Source organism: Zalophus californianus, chromosome 10 (genome assembly GCF_009762305.2).
Source record: "Zalophus californianus isolate mZalCal1 chromosome 10, mZalCal1.pri.v2, whole genome shotgun sequence".
Lineage (NCBI taxonomy): Eukaryota > Metazoa > Chordata > Mammalia > Carnivora > Otariidae > Zalophus > Zalophus californianus.
The window spans coordinates 36,680,189-36,701,552 of NC_045604.1; the positions used below are offsets into that span (position 1 = coordinate 36,680,189).

At 47.5% G+C, this 21,364-nt stretch overlaps 1 protein-coding gene across 6 annotated transcripts in view; it reads right to left on the minus strand.

The window, feature by feature from the left end:
• KCNH1 (potassium voltage-gated channel subfamily H member 1) overlaps window positions 1–21,364 on the minus strand; it is a 360,906-nt gene that overhangs the window by 68,325 nt on the left and 271,217 nt on the right. For all 6 annotated transcript variants that reach the window (XM_035722493.1, XM_035722490.1, XM_035722489.1 and 3 more), the window contains exon 10: window positions 17,605–17,806. In XM_035722493.1, the coding sequence (XP_035578386.1) occupies window positions 17,605–17,806 (202 nt within the window). The remainder of the gene's footprint in view (window positions 1–17,604; window positions 17,807–21,364) is intronic.

Genomic DNA, 21,364 nt, shown 5'->3' on the forward strand with positions numbered 1-21,364 from the left:
CTTTTCTAGACTATAGATGCCAGGGGAGAACCGAAGGTGACCAGACGTGAAAGCCATCCGTCTGGTGTAACACAGGGCAAGGGGGGTGTCATGGGACAACACGCTTGGCTCTGCTCCGGGACAGAACTGATCTCCCCCTGCCAAGGGGCCACGGCGGCAGGGGTGCGCAGGCCACGTCCCAGGGTGGCGCATCGTGTGTAAGACACAGGAACCCTGTACAGAACGCCCTGCTCCTGAGTGCAGACAGACCCTGTGGGGATGGGGGACGGGTGGGTATTCAGGTTCTCCTAGCCCATGATCAGCATTCTTGGGCCTCTCCACGGGCTCTGTCACTGGGGAAGAACAGTGGGCTCCTGGGGACAGGCTTGGAGAGACAGAGAGTCCCTGTCCCTGTCAGCCTTGCCGCTCAGTGTGCTCCTCAAAATGCGGTTAGCCAGCAACACCAGCATCACCTGGGGGCTTGAGAGAAATGCTCAATTTGGATTCCTCCCCAGAGCTCCTGAGCTACAATCTGCATTTTAACAAGGCTGAAGACCGTTTGTGTGTGCACTGAAGACTGAGAGACCCTAGTTTACAGAACTAAACCCAGGGACGAGGCGGCTCTCCTTGGCTGCCTGCCTCTGTCAGTGGGATGTTCTCAGGGCCCCGGTCTGGGGAGACCCAAGGCTGTTCATCACCTCACCGCCGGCGCACACAGGCGAGTGGGCTGGTGGAAGGGATGTGGGATGTGGAGTTGGACAAGACGAGTCTGAGCTCTCGTTTTGCCACATACCCTACATCTCACTTCCCTGATCCTGAGGTTCCCATCACCCTCAGGCTCCTCACAAAGTTGTTGCCAGGATCAGATGAGATAAAACATGTGAAAATGCCTCGTCCAAAGGAAAGTGGGGCGCAGATGTTAAAAGTACATGTGCACATACCCAGAGATGTGCACACGTTAAGAGAGTCCGAAGCTGAAGGACCCCCAGTCCGTGTTTTCAATAGACTGAGTTCCCCTGAAAACATCCAAGGGCAGCAACATGTGGGTCCTGACAAGTTCATCCTGGGCACAGAGGGGAAAAAACAGACACAGCTGTGGGTCTGCTGGAAATGAGCCCGGGACAAAGAGGTTCAAGAATTGAACCTCTCCGCCCAAATCTTGAGTTCTTTAAGTCAAGTCATGGCAAAAGAATCAATCTTCTAATTGTACTTTAAGATCTCATAAGCTGTAGGTGGTGGCTTTTGTGTCCTCTTCATAGCTGGGCCAGGATGGGTTATCCTGGGCAATCAAAGGATAAAGATGGGAATTACAAGTCAAGCAGGGCTTGATGAAGGTAATGTGCCAACAGGAGACGAGATTCCAGAGGCCTCTTTCCACGGCTGTCTCGCTTAAGATGTTTGTATCCAAGGCTCTCCAGAGCACACAGAGGGGCCGATACCCTTGGAAGCCAAGTCTGGTAAGGCTGGTAAAAATACTTGAGCTCACCTAACTTTCTCATTTTACAATTAATGAAACTGAAGGTAAGAACTTGACCTTACAGCAAACTTGGGGTGGAACTCGGGCCCCAACAACTAGTCCGGGACACCAGGTACTTCCCTCAAGAGGTCATGATCCATTCAGTCACTTAGGAGCCCCCAAAGGAAGAAGGATGGAGTGGTGATGAGCTGGTGGGGAAAAGTTTCCTGAGGAGGGCTTCACGGAGGAGGCATCTTTGAGTTGTGGCTCTACAGAGGGGAGGGTTTGGTCTGAGATCTGATCCTCCAAGGCCCTCTTTGATGTGATAAAGGCAGGGAATCTGGAGGAGGAGGTGGGAGGGAAAGGTTACCTGGGAGGTAACATGGATCAAGTTAGGACTGGGGCTGGTGTGGAGAAGGGAGACCAGACCAGGACGCCCATGAGCTGGTGGAAAGTTTAGAAGTCACATTTATGAGACTGTCTTTGGAGGAAGCCTCGGGAGAGTGGTGCCGGGCCAGGGCCAGACACCCACCTGCAGAAAGAAGTTAGGCGGTTGCAGGACAAATGACCAGAGAAAGGTGGAGTCAGGCATATGATTCAATTCATAGGAATTTGCAGCAAGAGCCAGGAGAGGCCGAGTGTGGAGCAGGGTAACCAGTTTCTGATGAGTTTCTCAGGATGTAGAGCATTAGATGCTGAAACCAGGACAGTCTCAGGTAAGTTGGGACAACCTGTCACCCTGGCGTGGAGGGTGTGGGCCATGCGGGAGCACCCTGGGCCGAGGGTGCCTGCTGGAGAGAGAGGAGAAAGACAGGCTGGCTGAGAACGCGGGGCTGGAATCCCCACCTCTGGACTTGAAGTGCAAATGTGGGTGAGTGGCAACTGAATTGTGATTCTAGTTGCTTAAATTATCATCTACTACCTGCCAGGGACTGCATGAAGAAATGCAAGGAATAGACATGTCAATAAGGGCCCCAAATCCACAGAAAACATTAGATATGCACCCAACCATATAGGAAACCATGAGTGCTATCTCCTCTAAAGGACCAAACAAAACACTGTGGAAAAACAAATTAGAGAAGAGAGAGATTCTAGCTGGGAAGAGACTGAAGGCAGCTTTGGTGGGAAGTAGAATCTGAGTAGGGGTTTTGATGGCTGGGTTGGGAACTGTGGGAGGAGGTGAGGTAGGGTGAGGGGCGCTCCAAGCCAGATGACATACACGGAAGTAAGTACATGGAACGTTCTGGAACTATCAGTGTGGTTGGACATCAGACACCAGCATGAAGGTGCCTTCTGCTCTGTAGCTGGAAGTACGGGCTGACACGAGATCCCTGGGTCTGGGCTTTATTCTGAGGCTGTAAGGAACCATGAGAGGCTTTTAGAATGAGAATATGAGAGATCAGAGCTGGAAGGTCAAGCAGAGGTTGTTCTTGACCATCTGCGCTGGGTATTACTTACCAACATCTCACAGCCTCTGACAGCAGGACGTTCTCTCTAATGTCTAACACAAAACTCTTTTCTGAGATCCTGGTGCTTTCTGTATTTTGTCAATCTCTCTTTCAAACAGAGTTCCACTGGGTACTAAGTACACTACTCATGAGAAAAGCAAAGGAAAATATTTCACTCTAAGATTCAAAGGAACTAGGATTAACCAAACACTTGGACCTTATTCCAAGAACCATCCAGGAGAAGGAGCAGAGCTTATACAAGAATATTCCTTATGAGAAAAAATAGATTCCTGTGCTGGGAGGGGACTCGGGAAGAGGAGGAAGAGGAGAAAAGGGGAGCAGAGGAGGAAGAGGAAGAAGAGAGGGAAGGGGGGAGGAAAAGAGTGGTTTCCCAAAACACAGGTGCAAGGCCTAAATCCCCGTACCTATACATGTGACCTTATTGGGAAATGGGCTATTTGCAGATGTAATTAATGTAGAGACTTGGACATGAGATCGTCCTGGAATTAGAGTAGGCCCGGAATGCAACCACCAGTGTCTTTGTAAGAGAAAGGAAGGGTAGATTTGACACACAGAGGCTAGGGATGAGGCCATCTGCACATAGAGGCAGAGACCGCAGTTACGTTTCCATAAGCTAGCAAGTGCCAGGAGCCACCAGAAGCCGGGAGAAGCTAGGAAAGATTCTGCCCTCAAGCCTTTGGAGGGAGTGCGGCCCTGCTGACATCTTGACTTTGGACCCCCGGCCTCCAGAAGTGTGAGAGAGTAAATTTCCGTTGTCTTAAACCACTCAGTGCATGGTAATCTATGACCGCAACCACAGGGAAGGGAGACGCTTGGGGGTGCCCTGGCTGAGTGAGGGTCCGGAGTTGGAAGGGAGATGCCACGGTGCCACTCCCAAGAAGTTTCCAACTGGATGAGTTTCTTTTCCTTGGCGAGCTCAAGACGGATGAGGAAAATCTGCGACTCCCATGCCATACCAGACACACGCAGACAATAGGAAAGATGTGCAAATAAAGTGGAAGCTAAGTCAACAGTGATCGAAACTTGGAGTCTCGACACCACCGCTAGCCTAAGAGAGCAGGAGGCCAGCGCCTCTGAGCGGCTGTTGCTGGCCTCACAGAGGGGAGGAAGTACCATCCCCTGGACATTGTTCCCAAGCTCTGGGCTGGGACCTTGGTGTACTGCTTCCCACTGCTTCCACGGAGGAGCATCTTTTGTCTCCTGAACCAGAGCCTCAGGATCATAAATAATCTATAGTAAACTCACTGGGGGGGATTGTAGCCATGAATTATTTGTAGATGCCATCCAAGGCCCCTGGCCTACAAAGCCTTGTACTCAGAGTACATAACAGGTGCAGTTTCTCTTCTCCCTTCCCCCCTTTATGCTCTGTAATTACTAAGGATCTGGGGCTCTGGCCAGTGACCCCAAATGGGGGCATTTACCTTCTAGAAAGTACACACATTGACAAATAACAGCTGAATACACGTGGCACTTTACAGCGTTATCAAGCTTACAAATGTCAGGCCGATCTTTACCTCTAATCCTAAGGGAAAAAACCCACTTCCCTAGCCAAGAGGAGCTGACCCCACAACACTCGCTGGGAGAGGAACAGGATGCTGGGGGGGATTGGATCCAGCCTTCTTTAGGACTAATCACTGATGGGAGGGAATGCTGTGTGCGCGCGCGTGCGCGCACACACACACACACACACACACACACACACACACACTGTCAGACCAGTCCACTGAGAAGCCTGCAAACTTCCAGCCATGGCTGCACGAGGGGCGTGCACGCACAGAGGCAAACCGTGCCCGGCTCTGCAGAAGCAGATGGAAGCCAGCACCCATGCAGTGACAAAGGGACAACTCCTCACGCTCTGGCCCCCTGCGTGAGCCAACACTTGGAGCAGTAACCGGCAGTGGGAGAGGGGAAGGAGGAAGCACAGAGCACAGGGGCCTGGGCTGTAGCTCTCCCATCAGTGGAGTTGGGCCTGCTGGAAATGGAAACCGTGCTCGAAACGGTTGGTTATAGATTCGGAGGAGCTTCGTCGCTCATGACAACAGAAGATTAGGAGATGCCTCCAGCGCCAGTGAGCAAGACTTGAGCCCTTGAGCCCAAAGCATGTCTGTTCAGGTTCTAACCTGAGAGAAATGTCAGAGTGGAATTAGGCAGAGCTTAAGCAGAAAGCCCAGGATGAAAATGCTGGCAGCTTCCCAGCTGCCTCAACATGCAGCCTAATAGTCAAACAAAGCCACTCTGCTGCTACATTCATCTGGCCTCGGGGCAGAAGGATCGGGAAAACTGGATTTGGCAGACAAGCTCTTCCCTGGGTTGTTCTTCTAGCCCAGCTCGCAGTCTGGGGTTAGCAAAGGCATGTGCATCCCCAGGCCAAGTTCAGCTGCGCAGAGCAGGTGCCAGGCTCCTCTCTTCAATAAATACTATTTGCAAAATCTACTCATCCTCCTGAAACTCTCCAGTCACAGGTATCCTTTTTTTTTTGTCAATATTTGTAATTTTTAAAAAAATTTTATTGTTATGTTAATCACCATACATTACATCATTAGTTTTTGATGTAGTGTTCCATAATTCACTGTTTTGTGCATAACACCCAGTGCTCCACGCAGAACGTGCCCTCCTTAATACCCATCACCAGGCTAACCATCCTCCCACCCCCCCTCCCCTCTAGAACCCTCAGTTTGTTTCTCAGAGTCCACAGTCTCTCATGGTTCTTCTCCCCCTCCGATTTCCCCCCCTTCATTCTTCCCCTCCTGCTATCTTTTCCTTTTTTTTTTTTAACGTATATTGTTTCAGAGGTACAGGTCTGTGATTCAACAGTCTTGCACAATTCACAGCGCTCACCATAGCACATACCCTCCCCAATGTCTATCACCCAGCACCCCATCCCTCCCACCCCCCACCACTCCAGCAACCCTCAGTTTGTTTCCTGAGACTAGGAATTCCTCATATCAGTGAGGTCATAGGATACATGTCTTTCTCTGATTGACTTATTTCACTCAGCATAACACCCGCCAGTTCCATCCACGTCGTTGCAAATGGCAAGATCTCATTCCTTTTGATGGCTGCATAATATTCCATTGTATGTATATACCACATCTTCTTTATCCATTCCTCTGTCGATGGACATCTTGGCTCTTTCCACAGTTTGGCTATTGTGGACATTGCTGCTATAAACATCGGGGTGTACATACCCCTTCGGATCCCTACATTTGTATCTTTGGGGTAAATACCCAGTAATGCAATTGCTGGGTCATATGGTAGCTTTATTTTCAACTTTTTGAGGAACCTCCATACTGTTTTCCAGAGTGGTTGCACCAGCTCGCATTCCCACCAACAGTGTAGGAGCGTTCCCCTTTCTCCACATCCCCGCCAACATCTGTCGTTTCCTGACTTGTTAATTTTAGCCATTCTCAGTCACAGGTATCCTTTACCTTGACTTCCCAATCCCCTCTTTTTCCCTTAGCCCGGGTCTTGCCCCAGCTCCTCGCTGTCCTAGGGCAAAAGAAAGTAGCTTTGCCCAGATTTCCCAAGTCCTCCCAGGGCTAAGTGTAAACCACATAGGGAAGATATCAGAGAAAGGCAGCACCCTTCACGCCGCCCGAGCCTTACATAATCATTTCATCATCTCTTTGATGAAATCAAGTTAAATCAAATTCCAAAGGCAGAATTCCTCCATGTGCTTGAGTGAGGGGCTTTCGGGAAGGAAAGGTTTCCCGCATGGCATGCCGCTAGCTGCCATCCTCAGTAATGAGCTTGGTTTTGTCAGGCTTTCCAGTATTGTTTTAAATGAAATCTAATCAACATACCGAATTCTATTCATTTTAGGTATACGATACAATGATTCTGTATTTGTATATATTGCAAAATGATCACCGCAACAAGTCCAGTTAACACCCATCACCAATGATTTTTAGTATTTATGCCATTTCTTATTCTTACATTTCTTATTCCTGTTATTCTTCACCCCCCCAACCCCAACTCCACCACCTGCCTCCTGCTGATAGGATTTGTCCCAAGCCTGGGGAAGTCCTCACCCTGCTTCTAGTCACTGGGACCCAGCTTCGTCCACATGGTCACAGAGGTCCAACAGGGTTAGGATGCACTTGCATGCCTCACCTACAGGAAGTGCCAAATGTATGATGTGCTCCAGCCTGGGGAGGGCAGGATTTTAGGTGCTATCCTCTGAACAAGGATCCCCTTTCAGAAATTCATACCCAGTGAACCAGAAGCTGATTTAAGCATTTGCAAGAAACGCGCTGGGAAATGCAGCAGAATGAATGCAGGAGCTGTCTGCAAATTGATCTCCCAGGGATAAGACACCATCTTCTGCATGTCACCTATAGCAAGGGGCTTTTTAAAAATTAAATCTGTCATGGAAAATATGCTGGCTCTTTCTACTTCAGGCCACCTGGGGACAGTCAGGAGGATTTTAAAACAACCTGGAAAGTGAGAGGTTTGAGGGGAGACCGGGGTCCTATAGCATTAGCAGGTGCAGTGGGAAGAGTGTGGAAGAGGCATCAAGCTCCCTCAGGCCTCTGAAAGTGTCACGTCCTCTGTTGGTCCACTTCTCCTTGGGGTCTCTAGGCACCTCCAGAAAAGTCAAACCCTGAAGCCGAAGCTGCCCCTAACCTGTAAGTCTGGGACAGTTCCCTTGTGGAGTCTTCAAAACCAGGTGGAGAAGGAGCAAGAACAAAACCTGGGGGATGGGCAAACTGGCCAGTGGCTTCCCTCCGAGGCCCTCTCTTCCCAGATTCTAATCATTCTTAATGATTCAGATTCAGTGTTCTCCCATCATCCATGCAAAGACATCTTCCTGATTGAGTGTCAGCTATTTAACCAACCATCCGTGCCCTGTCCACCGTGAGGTATAGGGGCACCCACAAAGGACTGTATTGTGCCCTGTGCACCGTGAGGTATAGGGGTGCTTGCGAAGGACTGTATTTCTCTCCCAGTCAGGTAAATTCCCCCTCCACCATCACTATCCACCTCAAAATCACCCCCTCACAGCCTTTACTAACTACTCCTGGGCTAGAAGGGGCATTAGACTCATGGCTACCATATCCGCACTCTGACGTTAAGGCCTCTCCCTGACCAACATGGGGGCCATGGCCTGATCTTCAGGGGCATGTCCAGCTGCACACCTCCAGTCAAGTGGCCTTTCATGATGGACTGAAACAAACTGCAGCTTTGCCACACACCATCGCAAGTCTCTGCTTCTGCTGTGGTAACAGAGCTGACCCACAGAGAACTTGTCAGGAGGATCACTCTGCCTCTTTCTGCTCCGTCGTTGGACTATGTGACTCAATAGCATCCCCTTCTCCTTTCTCTGAACAAATACAAACATTCAAAGGCCATCAGCCATCTAGCCCCATGGCGCCTCCATGAGGCCCAGATGCCCTTAGGCAGCAGCCAAGGGCCTGCTTTCTAATAGAATGACACAGGACACAGGCAGGGCATGCTACGGCCTCTAAAGCCAGCCTTTGGCTGATGGCCTCCTCCCAGGGAACTGAAGGTTCGTGAACCAGGGCTGCTATCCCCGGATCAGTGAAGTGGGGTCCCCACTTAGAGGAGGGGCACAAAAGCAAGAGTATGGTCTTGGCAATTGCCAGACTTGAGCTCAAATTCCAGTTCCATTTAGCTTATTGGATCTGGGGCAAATTATTTCACCTAATTGAGCCTTAGTTTCCTCAGCATCTTAATGAGATAATGATGCATATAAAGGCTATAGCACATACTGGGCCTGGGAGATACTCAATAAATGGGGGTGATTATTATTATCTTAGGCTGGCATCAGTGGTACCTACAGAGGCTGAAAAACCTCTATACTCGGGGCCTGGGAGAGAGAAAAGGCGAGTGGGATGAGATAGGATATATGGGCAAAGTTTCAGAGACAGACAGAAGGAGAGGTGTCTCTACAGATACCATCTTATAGTCAAGGCTTTAAAAACCTACAGCAATAACAAGAAGGAAGTTGGTGTACTTGTATGCTCATTTGCTGGTTGGAGGATGGATGGTTGGTTGGCCCACTTGTTCATTCCTTCATTCAGTTATCGAATGCTTACTTTGTACCAAGCTCTAAGAGAGCTGATCAGGAAAGAGAGATCAGGTAGACAAGGCCCAGCCCTTACAGAGCTTCTAGATTGCAAAAAATGACCTACAGTGAACAGTTCATTGGAAGTTTGATGAGAGCTACAAAGAGAAAGTGACTGGTACTTATTGGATCAAAAGACAGGGGGCCTCGCCTACACTAGAGAGATTAAAGAGACGCTGTATGGAGTCAGGGCCCCATTGTGGACTCAGAGCTTCACCCCAGAAGCCTAAGTTAAATACAGGGAGGACAAGACCATTAAGTAACACTAGTCACAAGTAAATTGCAACCAACAGAGTTAGCAATGAGAAGCACCAGAATTGGGCGGGCCCATCACACACATTACACCAGAAACCATCTGCATGGACATCTGGTCTGGGATAGATTTTGTGTATGATCTCCTGAGGCAGGTGTTCAAAGCCCCCTTGGAGGGGCTGAACTAACATTTGCTTCCATTAATCTAACATCTTAGAAGGCAGTTATTATTATGAAAGGTTGCCTGGGTTGCAATCCTAGCTCTCCACTTAGTAAAAGCGCAGGCTAGAATAAAAACCTCCATGACTCACGGGCAAAATTCATAAGAACATGTTCAAAGCCAAAGAGCACATTTTTAAGAGTGGAAGAAGCACTTAAAACAAGGAAGCACAGAAACAGGGCAGATGGGGTAGGAACATGAAATGTGACTGGGCCAATAAGGGACTGGTGGAGCCAGGGAGAAGGCATCCGTGAGCAGCCGGGATTAACACATGGGTTGCCGGGATGGGGACAAAACTGCTCGCTGGTAACCTAAGGCCACTGCTCACTAGACAGGACTGCACCACTGGAGGGGTGGTGGGGGAAAGCTGAGTTCAGGAGGATGCTCTAAGAGCAGGGAGACTCTGCCAGCGGTCTCCGCTCGGGGTTTCACTGAGGGCGAGTGAGCAGGACTTCCACTGCTAGAATTATCTTTGGCTTCTTGATGTTTCACAGACAGGACCTGTCCATTCTACAGGCCACTGACCATTTAAGCCAGAAGAGACACTGAAGAGCATCTAGTCCCTGTTTCTAGAGATGTTCGGGAAAACACCAGGTCTGATGGATGCCAATAGCTATATTGGAGTAGATAGTAGAAACTCCTGGTGTAATTCAAAAAAGTGTTGGGGGGGGTGTCAAATAAATGTGCGAAATGCTGGACTCAACTCCTGAGACCTCGGAAAGCCAGCTTGCTCACCTGGGGACTGAACCCATGATCTGGGACTCATTAACACTACCCTGCTTATTACGAATCAATCACACACTTCTAAGAAATATTAGGCAGATACATTACTCTCCAAAGGACTGCACTGGGCCTCAGGGTTCTCTAAACTTGGACAGATCTTTTCTAAATTGTGGTAAACATACTATGTAATAGTGCATCAAGGTTGATAAGGGGTAAGATAAATTACAACTGCCCTCCCCCAGCACCTCCTTCACATTGGACTCTACCATTCCCTCTATCCATTCTGCCTTAGGAGGAAAGCAGGATCTGTGACGAGCCCAGAAGAGCCATTCTTTACCAAACCTCCCGGATGAATCACCTCTTCCTTTGGTGCTACCTGAGAGGCCCAGGCACAGATCTTGGAATCATCTGTCTGGGGGATTTCCAGGTGTTAAATTTCAGCCCCTACTCCCCTTTTAAAACTTTTAGCACCTGATGGGATCTCTTCATTTCCAGAAAAGTTGAGCTCATCATTAACAATAATGAGAACAACACATACACTGAGATCTTCCTATGACAAAGTACCCTTCTAAGGTACTATTACTATTCCTATTTTATAAGTGAATGAACCAGGGCTCAGGGAGTTTGGATAACTGGCCCATAATCACTAAGGAAAGCCAAGATTTGAACCCAAGAACTCTGACTCCAGAGTGCACATTTATAACCGCCACTCTCTGCTGTCTCCACGTGCTTATTCTATGAGCCACACTATTAGGGCTCCTGCTCTCCTTCTTCACTCTGCTACCCCCATTCCTATGGACAATGGAAGGAAAGTAACTTGACTGTGCCCCTGCACATGTGTAACGCACTGTGCCCGGCCCTCGATCACCCTTCCCACGGCTATCTTTTGGAGTAAACAGGATGAGTCCCCAGAAGAGGAATAGCTATACTTGTTCAGTCTCCCCCCTGCACCCTCACCCCTAGCAAGCACGTGGCTGAGCCCAGATGCATAGATCTAGCTTCAAAGCCCACCTGCATCCCAGAACTTACTGTTTCCTTGGAAATGTCCACATATACCCTGGCCCCCTGCAGTTGAAGCTGATTCCACAAAGCATGGAGTGCTTTCATTGTCTCCCACCCCCCAGGGATCATTGCGGGGCTCTGCTACATGTTCTTGGGGTATTAGGGAGGATGCCTAAGGATCCATGGAAGTCTACTCAGGTCCTTAAGATCATCCCCTGGTCCTCTTGTGGGAAAAGGGCCTTGGCTTTGATTTTTATGTTGCTGTTCCTGAAAGAATTATGGCCTCATCACTCGCATCATCTGTCCCCTGCCCCCACCCCTAATTCTAACACCCTGATTTTATTATCTTTATAATCTGACAGTCTAATAGATGATTTTAATTCCACAGAAGTCCTCACTATGGAAGGATGACCAAAAAAAAAAAATATGGGCTGTGTAGAGATCATTTTTAAACCTTAGGCTGTGATGATTCAGTGGGGGAGGGGATACATTGCTAAGCACCTGGCCTTGGGATCTTTCTTTCCATCTCAACACCTTCCACGAGGATTTGCGCAGAAAGAAAACCGAGAGGCTTTCCTGAACTGAGCTCTTTTTTCCAAGACTCCAATGCTTTCACCTTCTCCTCTCCAGAAGAAAATGCCCTTTGGTTACCGAGGAGGGGGAAAGGCTAGAAATGTATGTACAGTATTTAAGACAGTTCACTATGGCAACCTCATTGCAGAAAAGAGGCATTAGGAGGCCCCTGCTTGGAAGCCACCAGTAACTATAGTCTCAGCTCCCTCCCAAACTCACTAGGCTGGGGCCTTATCAAGCTAAGAAAAATCCATCCTGGAACAAATTACCATAAGCACAAGGTACGCAAAACATACTCAAAACCACAACAACATTGGCTTTAAAAATAAAGCCCCACACAGAGAAGGAAAACCACCCCACCAATTTCCTACATGCCAATTAGCCCATGCACTGACTGCTGTTAATTACGTAATAACTTGTCTACAATACATCATTTAATTGTGGTACATTTTCTCTACTGTCCTAATGATGAGCAGGAGAACCCAATCTCCTAGCTAGCACCTGCTGGGAAGTGAACCCTCATCCCAGGTTGAAGGGACAGTAGAGCCCAAGGGAGACACTGATTAAAGAAAGGGTCTGGTTATAAACAAAGGGGAGCAAAGCATGAGCTCAGAACTTCTAAGGCTGAAGGTGGATGGAGAGAATGGGCTGTGGAGAGAAGGGTACAAATAGGTATCGAGTGGTTCCGACAGGTACTATGTCACTTTCTTTGTTTAAATGCATATGATCTTCTCAGTAAACCTAATTAGGAGGGACTTTTATTAGACCCTTTTTACAGATGCGCTTAGAATAGTTTAGTAACTTTCCCAAGGGCACACAGCTAGTCAGTAGTCAAAACCAGGATTCAAACCCAGGTTCCTCACCCCAAAGCTGGTGCTCTGTTTAGTTAAGTTACTAATATCATGGCCAGGTTAGCCTACTGCCTAACCTAACCACTATGCCTCTCCCGCACACCTGGCCATGGTATGGTCATCACTCTGAGGGAGAAAATTCTCATGTCTCCCAAACTGGGATGTTACTATGATTCACTATACAAATTAGTTCCTTCCTTCCTTCCTCCCTCCCTCCCTCCCTCCCTTCCTTTTTACTGCACAAGTTTCTGAGTGTGCTGGGAGATAGTGAAGATACTTTGGAGGTAATCTGTGCCACCTCTGAAAAGTCAATAAACCGGAGAAAGCAGAAGCCAAAGAACGCTAACACAGGAAAAGCTGAGAGTCAGCCTTTACTGGACGACACAATGCTGCTTAGCATCAGGGACACGTGTGGGGTTTGGAACCTGCCGCTTCTTGGCTGGGTGACCTTGGAGAAGTGATTCTCTTCTCCCCAGGGTCCTAGTTTATTCCTTTGAGAAATGGGACTGATACTATAATGCCATGAGGCTGTTCTCAGGACTGAATAATCTAACCTAAGACACAGCCTAACTTTGTGCTGGAGGTTGCCGCTCGCACAATATCGGGAGCTGATGATATTATTATCAGTGTTGTGAGAAGCTCTGAGTGCAGAGAAAAGATCACCCAGAGCCTGGAGGGAAATGCCCAGAGAGCCTTGTCCCCTAGAATGCCATGGGTCTGGGATGAGGAAGGCTCCACTTTCCCTTACTTTTCATGGACAACTACGTGCCACGTCCTCAGAAGAATCAAGGATGCGGTGCTTTCCTCTTGGCAAACCCCTGACTCCCTGGTGACGGAACTAAGATGCTGGAACGGCCTACTTTCTCCCTCCGTGAATGAAACTAACGAGAAGAGTGAGTGCTGACGTCTCTACTCGGGGAGCTGACGAGACAGTGGGGCCGGCAGCATGTCAGCATTCCACAGCAGCCAACACCTCCTCGGCGGCAAGAGGTGCGGAGACAACATCCGCCCTGCAGAACGTTCTGCAGAGCGAATACCCTCTATAAGCAAAGGCAGAAGAACTGCCTTCTTCTTATTTTCCAAAAGGCACATGATAATAAAGAGTAGAGGGGAGCAGGGTGTCAAGTGGATAAAACAAAATGATAACGGAATGGAGCATGTACCGTGTGCAAGAACCTGTATGCGAGCTTTGCCGGAACTATCTTATTTCATCCTCACAATTGCGCTACAAGGTAGAACTTCTCATTGCCCTCATTTTACAGATGGGGAAGCACTTACAACTTGCAGAAGCACTAAGTGGCAGAGGCGGGACACAGACCCAGGTCTCATCTGGCTCGGTGCCCAAAGGCAAGGAAAATGCTAGATTGGCTCCCGGGTTCTGCCTCTTTCACCCTTGCCTAGGACTTCAGGTGTCTTTGGAGGAAACCGAGGAAGGTGACATGTCCCTTCCTGAGTTGGGTCCCAAGAGTGGTGCCGAGAGCAGGGTGGTGCTCACACACATGGATTTGGGGATACGGGGGTAAGGGTAAGAATGCAAAGGCCAGGGGAGGCCATGAAGCTGGGAGAACCAGCAAGAGGCCTGCGCATTGAGTCATTTCCGGCTCCAATTCTTTCGTTACTGACCCAACTCTGTGACCTTTCTCTGAAAGGTCCTATTTGTGAAATGAGGGTGGTGGGAAATGGAGGACAGACTGGATGGCCACAGACACACCTTCTGGCTCCAAGTTTTTGCTGTGCACTAGAGGACATCGACAGAACCACACAACTCCCCAAGCAGATGTCAAAGGCACTCTGTTCTCAGGAATCTTTGCAAATAACACTCGATTTTGCCAAGACAGAAACAGCCACAAGAATACACTTTACTTTGCCAGAAAAAAAAAATAGCTACAAGAATAATTCATGCATGTAATGTTCTTGTCTTCTATGCCCTATGTAACTATGAATTAATTCTCAGAAGGACACAATGAGCAATTACAATGGCAACACCAAAATGACAAGCCTCTTTTTTCCAAGAAAAAGAATGGCTACCTCTTCCTATAAAGGAAGAGGATCTCACTAAAATTGTCTTGGATCCATACCAGACTCATAGGCCCTTGCAACTGGAAGGACTTTTGAAGGTCAACTGATGTGACTCTCCATTGGGTGCCTCAGTCCCCTCCACAACATGTCTGAGGGGTATCTAGGGAGTGCCTAAATATCTTAAGGACCACTCGGCGCTGCCTACTTGGACACCTCTGATCTTTCCCAAGTTCTTTCTCATACCTCCTACAGCTTGGATGCTTGTGGCCACACAGACCCTGCCCAATCCTCCTCTCCATCAGCCCTTCAAAAATGCCGCCCCCGAGGCTTCCTTTCTGCAAGAGTCGTCAATCACTCTGTAGTTACAAAAACAATCTGACCACTGAGGCACTGTTGTTTTTGTTGTTGTCCTTGTTTTTTTTAAGACAGATTTATTTGATCCACAATTATTCCAAAATGATTACTACTCCAAATAACCCAAACTGCGCTTTTTTCAACCTATATTATCAGCAACACTGAAAGCTGATTATAATCAACTTGCTTTCATAAAAAGAAGGAAAAAATTAAAAAAAAACAGACTTTAGAAGAATCCACGTGGCTAAAAGGACGACCAGAAATCATTCCATGCTCCCAAATAAACAAGGAAGAAGCGTGAATGCACACTTCTCCACCACTGCCCATTCCCCACTAGAATTTGAATGACCAGCTTTCAAATCACAGACCAATACAAATGATCCAGCCACAACCTCACATTTCACAATGTGGAAACTGAGGCCCAGAGATCCCGTCTCTCTGTCCTTGCACCCCCAAATGTTTATTAATCCTCTGTACTGGGTTAGGCACTGGGGATACCAAGGCACCGAGACCTTGCCCTCCCAGGTCTCTGAGCAGGGACTCACACACGACAATACAATTAAGGGATTTTTAAAACAGGTGGAAGCAGGGGCGCCTGGGTGGCTCAGCTGGCTGAGCCTCTGACTCTTGATTTCGGCTCAGGTCATGATCTCAGGGTCGTGAGATCGAGCCCTGCGTCAGACTCCACGCACTGAGTGTGGAGCCTACTTAAGACTCTCTCTCTCCCTCTGCCCCACCCACTGCTTGTGCTCTCTCTCACTCTCTCTCAAAGTAAAATAAAATAGGTGGGAGCATATTGTTGGGGCAACCCAATGATAGGCCTTTGGAACCTTGTACGAGGAACTTGAAAGACAAAAGTCTATTTCCTTCCTCGGTGCCTTTACTCAAACTGCCCCTCCAAATACAACACCTGCCCCCTCTCTTTGTTTGGCAGACTCAATCCTTTAAGACTCAGCTCAAGTATCCGCACCCCCTGCCACAACACTTTCTTCCCAACTCCCCCTTCAGCTGCCCTCCACCTTCACGTTCCCACAATAGCTCATATAAATCACACTCGTACTTCGCATCATGTACTGCATCTACCCTTCCTGGGTTGATCTTCTCTGTTAGATTTTAGGTTGCAGGAGATTGGGACCTGAGTGTGATTCAGCTTTATATGTCGAGTCTCATTCAGCTCGTGCATACTGGGTTTGATGAATGAACAAATAAACATTTCGGCCGTCTTAAGAGTTAACAGGCATTTGTCACACACAGCAGGAGAAAACAGAAGGACAGGCTGAGGAAGCCACACGCAGAAGCCCAGGGCTCTGCAGAACTCTAGAGATCTCTCACGCTGGGAATGGTCCGGCTAGCAGAGGGGGGCATGGGAAGAGTGGCTGAGGTTGGGCCTTGGGGATTAAGTTGGGGCCAGATGTGAAAAGCCTACATAGGCCATCCTGAGGTGTGCAGACATTATCCTAAAGTTAGGATGGGGGCAAAAAGTCTTTACAAAGCAAGTGACATGATCCAATTAGCTTTTAAGGCCACACAATTGGCCAAAGGAGGAAATACCACATTGAGGAGTGACACAAGGCAGAAGCGTACTGTGTGGGGCAGGACTCAGGGAAGGTCTGTATTGGGGCGCTGTGTCCCGAGAGCTCAGGGTGGGCCCCAAGGATGGAAGTAAAGTGTGGACCCAGGTTTGAGAGCTTAGGGGGAACCAAGAGGATTTGCTGAGCAACCTGAGACATGGGAGAGGGGGAGCAGCATCAGCCATGATTCCAGCGTTTCTAACTTGGAACCCCAGAGTGATACGCCGTCCACAGAGACAAGGACCACAAGACGAAGAACAATGTTGGAGGAAAGATTATGAAGTCATTTTTGGAAAGATTCCTATGAGAATCCTTCCACATGGTTCCTATAGGTCAGAGCTACCTTGTTCACTAAGAGAGATAGAAGACGTGCAAGAAATCAGTCACGAAAAACCTCAAGAGTACAAGACGAACGAATACTTTAACCCTCACAGAGACAGATGGAGCAATCCTGATGATTTGAGGGTGAATGAAACCATTTCAGACAAGAAATCTTCTCCAGTTCTTAAAACTACTAATCATTTCTCAACCCATTAAACTGGCCGGTGTCTACACGATATTCTCTAGGCAATCAGATTCCATACCTTTCTGATTTTCTGGACCCAACTGACTCATCTTCATAGCTTTTAAAAATTATTACCAGCTGACTAATGGCCTCACACCATTTAGTGAGTCCCAGTCACCAGGAAGAATTCAGTTTACTTTAATTAAGTAGCCCCCCTCAGCCATTTTACTGACTCATGACCTTTTTTTTACTGATCTTTTCAAAATGCTCGAAGGTCTAGCTATTGCTGGGGGGAAAGCGCATGGACACAATCACGAACAAATCCCTGCTGCAGCAAAATGAATCCACCTTTTAATCTAGCAACATTCCTCTGGCCCTTATTTCATAGCAAAAGCTCTGAAGAGCAAGCCATGCTCAGAACCTCTAGAGAAACAACTGCTCCCCTTACAGAAACTGCGAGAGGACTTTTCCTGGCCCGTGTGGTTATGCTAAGTGTGCAGAAACGGCGCTTGGTGGAGAAGAAACCCAAACTGTCAGCTTACCCTCTTCCTCAAGTTGTAGGTGAGAATGAGGTTCCTGGAGAAGGAGTGGGAAAAGGCCGTGTAGAATTCCAGCACTTTCTGCAGGGCATCCCGTTTGATCACATGCAGGTCGCAGTAGGTCAGGGCCCTAACATTGGCACAGGACTGGGCCAGGGTGGCTTCCTTCCAGAACACATCTCCAAACACGTCTCCTTTCCCTAGGGAGAGAAAGTGCTGGTGAAGAAAGTGTCAACCAGATGGCATCTGGCCATCCAGGTTGGCTTCCCCCTGTCTCCCAAATTTCCATTTGACATTCTGCAACATGGGCTTGGAAAGGAAAAAAACAAAAAACAAAAACCGGTTTTATTTTGAACCTTAACAACATGCAATTTAAGAAACTTTAAAATACTATATAATACATGTTAAGGTTTAGCCAATGACGTTGGGGTCATGGGTGCTACCCCTTGAACATCTTATCCAAAGTGGGAACCCCCTGTTATTCTTTATCATTCCCCCATTTTCCCAAAACACCAATCATAATCCATAATCACATGATTTGTCTGGGTCCTTGTTTATTGTGTAACTCCCAACGTGAGAGTTCCCTCCACGTCACACCGTGTCCGGCGCCGAGTAGGAGTTCTGCCAGTAAGTGCAGGCAAAAGGGAAGGAAGGAAGGAGGGTGAACTGTGGATCTCCATTTGTGGGACTGACTGAGAGAGAGGTGAACAGTATGGAGAAGGTGAGGACTCTCCATCGGGAGCTGAAGATCAGGAGAGGTTTCCTCTGTCTAGGATGATCCATGCGGAAAAAGGCACGTAGGGGTGGAGTTCATTCTCTTCCATACTCTGTCCACGGCCATAGGGTCTATGTTTGTATGGTGCCTTATTCCTCCCCCTCCCCCACTACCTCCTTCCATGTTCCTCACCCTTGCCAAAGGCCCTCCTGGGAGTGTAAAAACATGGGCCCCATCCACATGGCATCTCCAAGCCCCTCCGTACCTGGCATTCTGCAAGAGTGTACTTAATAAGCCAACAGAGTACATATAACCATATTCTGGGTCAAACTGTTATCAGTCTCCTCTAAATATCCACTTTTCACATCAAGGGATATTCTCCCTACATTTCCCCGAGTCCAACATTTTAACGTATGTCTAATGCAAAGCCTAATTCATTCCTGGCACAGCCTCTGGTTATAAATAGCTTGAAATGTTGTTTATCTTGCCTCTAAATTTTCAACACAGATAAACACAAATTTGAATCCACAGGGAGCCAGAGGGGAGTATGCAGGGGGCAATAAACAATGCTACGAGGGTGGAAAGTAACCCTCATCACCCTCAGGAGAGCTGTCAGCCCATGCATCCAGACAAGCCACACTCCACTGCAGGAACCTAGGTACCCCTGACTCAGAATGATTAATAGGGCAGGTGTTTTCCTCATTCAGGCCAAGGAGGTGATTAGACTTCCAAGCACCTGGACAGAACTTGATCTTTTCTCAAACACCAAAGAATCCGTTCTAAGGATACGAGGTACTCCATGGGCATAGCCTTCTCTAAGCACCTCCACGGCGTGAGTGAGAAATCAACTGTACCAGACACATTACTCCACAGTTTCCTATGTGTTTATGAGGTAATGTACAGTTCTGATTTATGAAGATAGTTTTACTACTCAGTATGAGCAAGATGCATGCATGGGGGAGTTTTAGGGAAAAATGCCTTTTAAACTGCGCTAGTTAAATTCCCTTCCCAGGTATTTTTCAATCATCTGTACTATGAGTGGGTTACTTTAGGGCTGGGGCCACTGGATGGGAATGCTTCTCTCTGTGGGATGCTACCAGCTTCCATGGAGATGGGCTCACTCAGTGTGGGTTCCCTGGTACTGAGTTCTAACCAACAAGGCTGGCCATTCATTCATACATAGGAAGCATCCCATAACTTCCCTACCCTTCACTGCAATGCCTCCCATGCCTTTCATTTTTATGTAATCTTATTCTTCTAGAGAAAGCTCTTCTGACACACAGAATGGTAGATGGTCAAGATGCATCAAGAGGCAAAGCCTAATTTCCTTACCCTTGAACCTGGACTCGCCTTGGTCCCTTCTCTGGAGTGTGGCAGAAGTGATGTTCTGGGATTTCGAGGCCAGATCATAAAAAACCTTGCAGCTTCTGCCTGGGTCTCTCGGAATGCTTACTGGTAGAATGCTCCTTCTTAGAATCCAATTACCATGCTTTGAGAAGAACAGGCCACACCAGAGGTCACATATCAGTGCTCTGGTGGGCAGCCCAGCTGAGCTCTCAGCTGACAGCCAGCTTCTGCCAGTCATGGAAATGAGCCATCCCGGCTGGCCAGCCCACTCAAGCCTTTGGATGTCTGCAGCCCCGGCAAATGCTGGTGTGAAGCCACATGCAGAAAGCCCAAGTCAGAAGCAACCAACTGAGCTAAACACCCCACAGAACAGTGAGAAACAGTTATCAATTTCTTACACCATTAAATTTAGAGGAGGTTTATTATGCAGCAATAGATAACCAGAACACACAGAATCATGGAACTGGGCTGAGAAGCCTGTGAGAAATTACTAAGTTACCTAATATTCCAGCAGAACATCACAAATGACCCCAGCTCTGAGCTGGCACCCCACTTCCTGCTCTGAAGGAATGGAAGAAGAAAGAGCGACGAGGGGTTCTAACAGGAGCAGATTTTCCTGGGTGTTTGGAGTATCAGTGAGGACATGTAGAATTGACAAATCTCGCAGCCTCCTATTGGGATGAAATGTAGTATAACTAAGCCAGAGCTACTAAAGTGCAAGACCATGGGTAATCTTGCCTGATTCTCATTAAGATTAGAGCTGACCCTTGAACAACACGGGTTTGAGCTGCGCAGGTCCACTTATACGTGGATTTTTTTGGATAACTACAGTATAGCACTGTAAATGCATTCTCTCTTCCTTATGGTTTTCTTAATAACATTTTCTTTTCTCTAGCTTACTTTGTTGTAAGAATATAGTCTATAACACATATAACATACAAAACACAAGTTAATTTATTTTTTATGTTATCAGTAAGGCTTGGTCAACAGTAGGCTATTAGTAGTTAAGTTTTGGGGGATCAAAAGTTATACGTGGATTTTCAAGTGCACAGAGGGTCAGCGCCCCTAACCCCACATTCTTCAAGGTTCAATTGTCCTGCATTTAAACAAAACCTAATGAATGAGCATTATACTTCTCAAACAAATTTGGAGTAGTTTTTCCAACTAGAAAAGAACCCAGAAAGTAAAACAATAGTTCTTCATGTGTATTTAACATACTATTCAGCCTATTGCATAAAATAGAAGGACAACCATATTATGGTTGAAACACACCATGAAATTAATAAGTGCATCTTTAGAAATTACAACATGCCCACTGGAAAAAGTTTTCCAATCTAAGGTTTTGACAGAAACAATAGAGAGTAGTTCCTACTATACCAAGTATTTCACGGTAAGATAATCATGATTAACCTATAGGGTCCAGGAAGTCTCAGTGTTGTTATAACTTGGATTTGATTTTCAACCCAAATTGAAAACCATACAATCTTTCTTCCTGTCAAGGTAGCATTTTTGGTATAAATGATCTGTTAGTGAGATTTAAGAGTGTGGTGTCAGAGGGCCTGTTAGATTCAAAACAAACCCAAGCCTCTTCTGGCAAACGACAAACGTATTTATGACACAGAACTTGGGGAAACTATCAGAGGGGAGGATACAGAGCATTTGGCAGGCTGTTTGTAAGTTACACACAGCTCTGGGAATAAC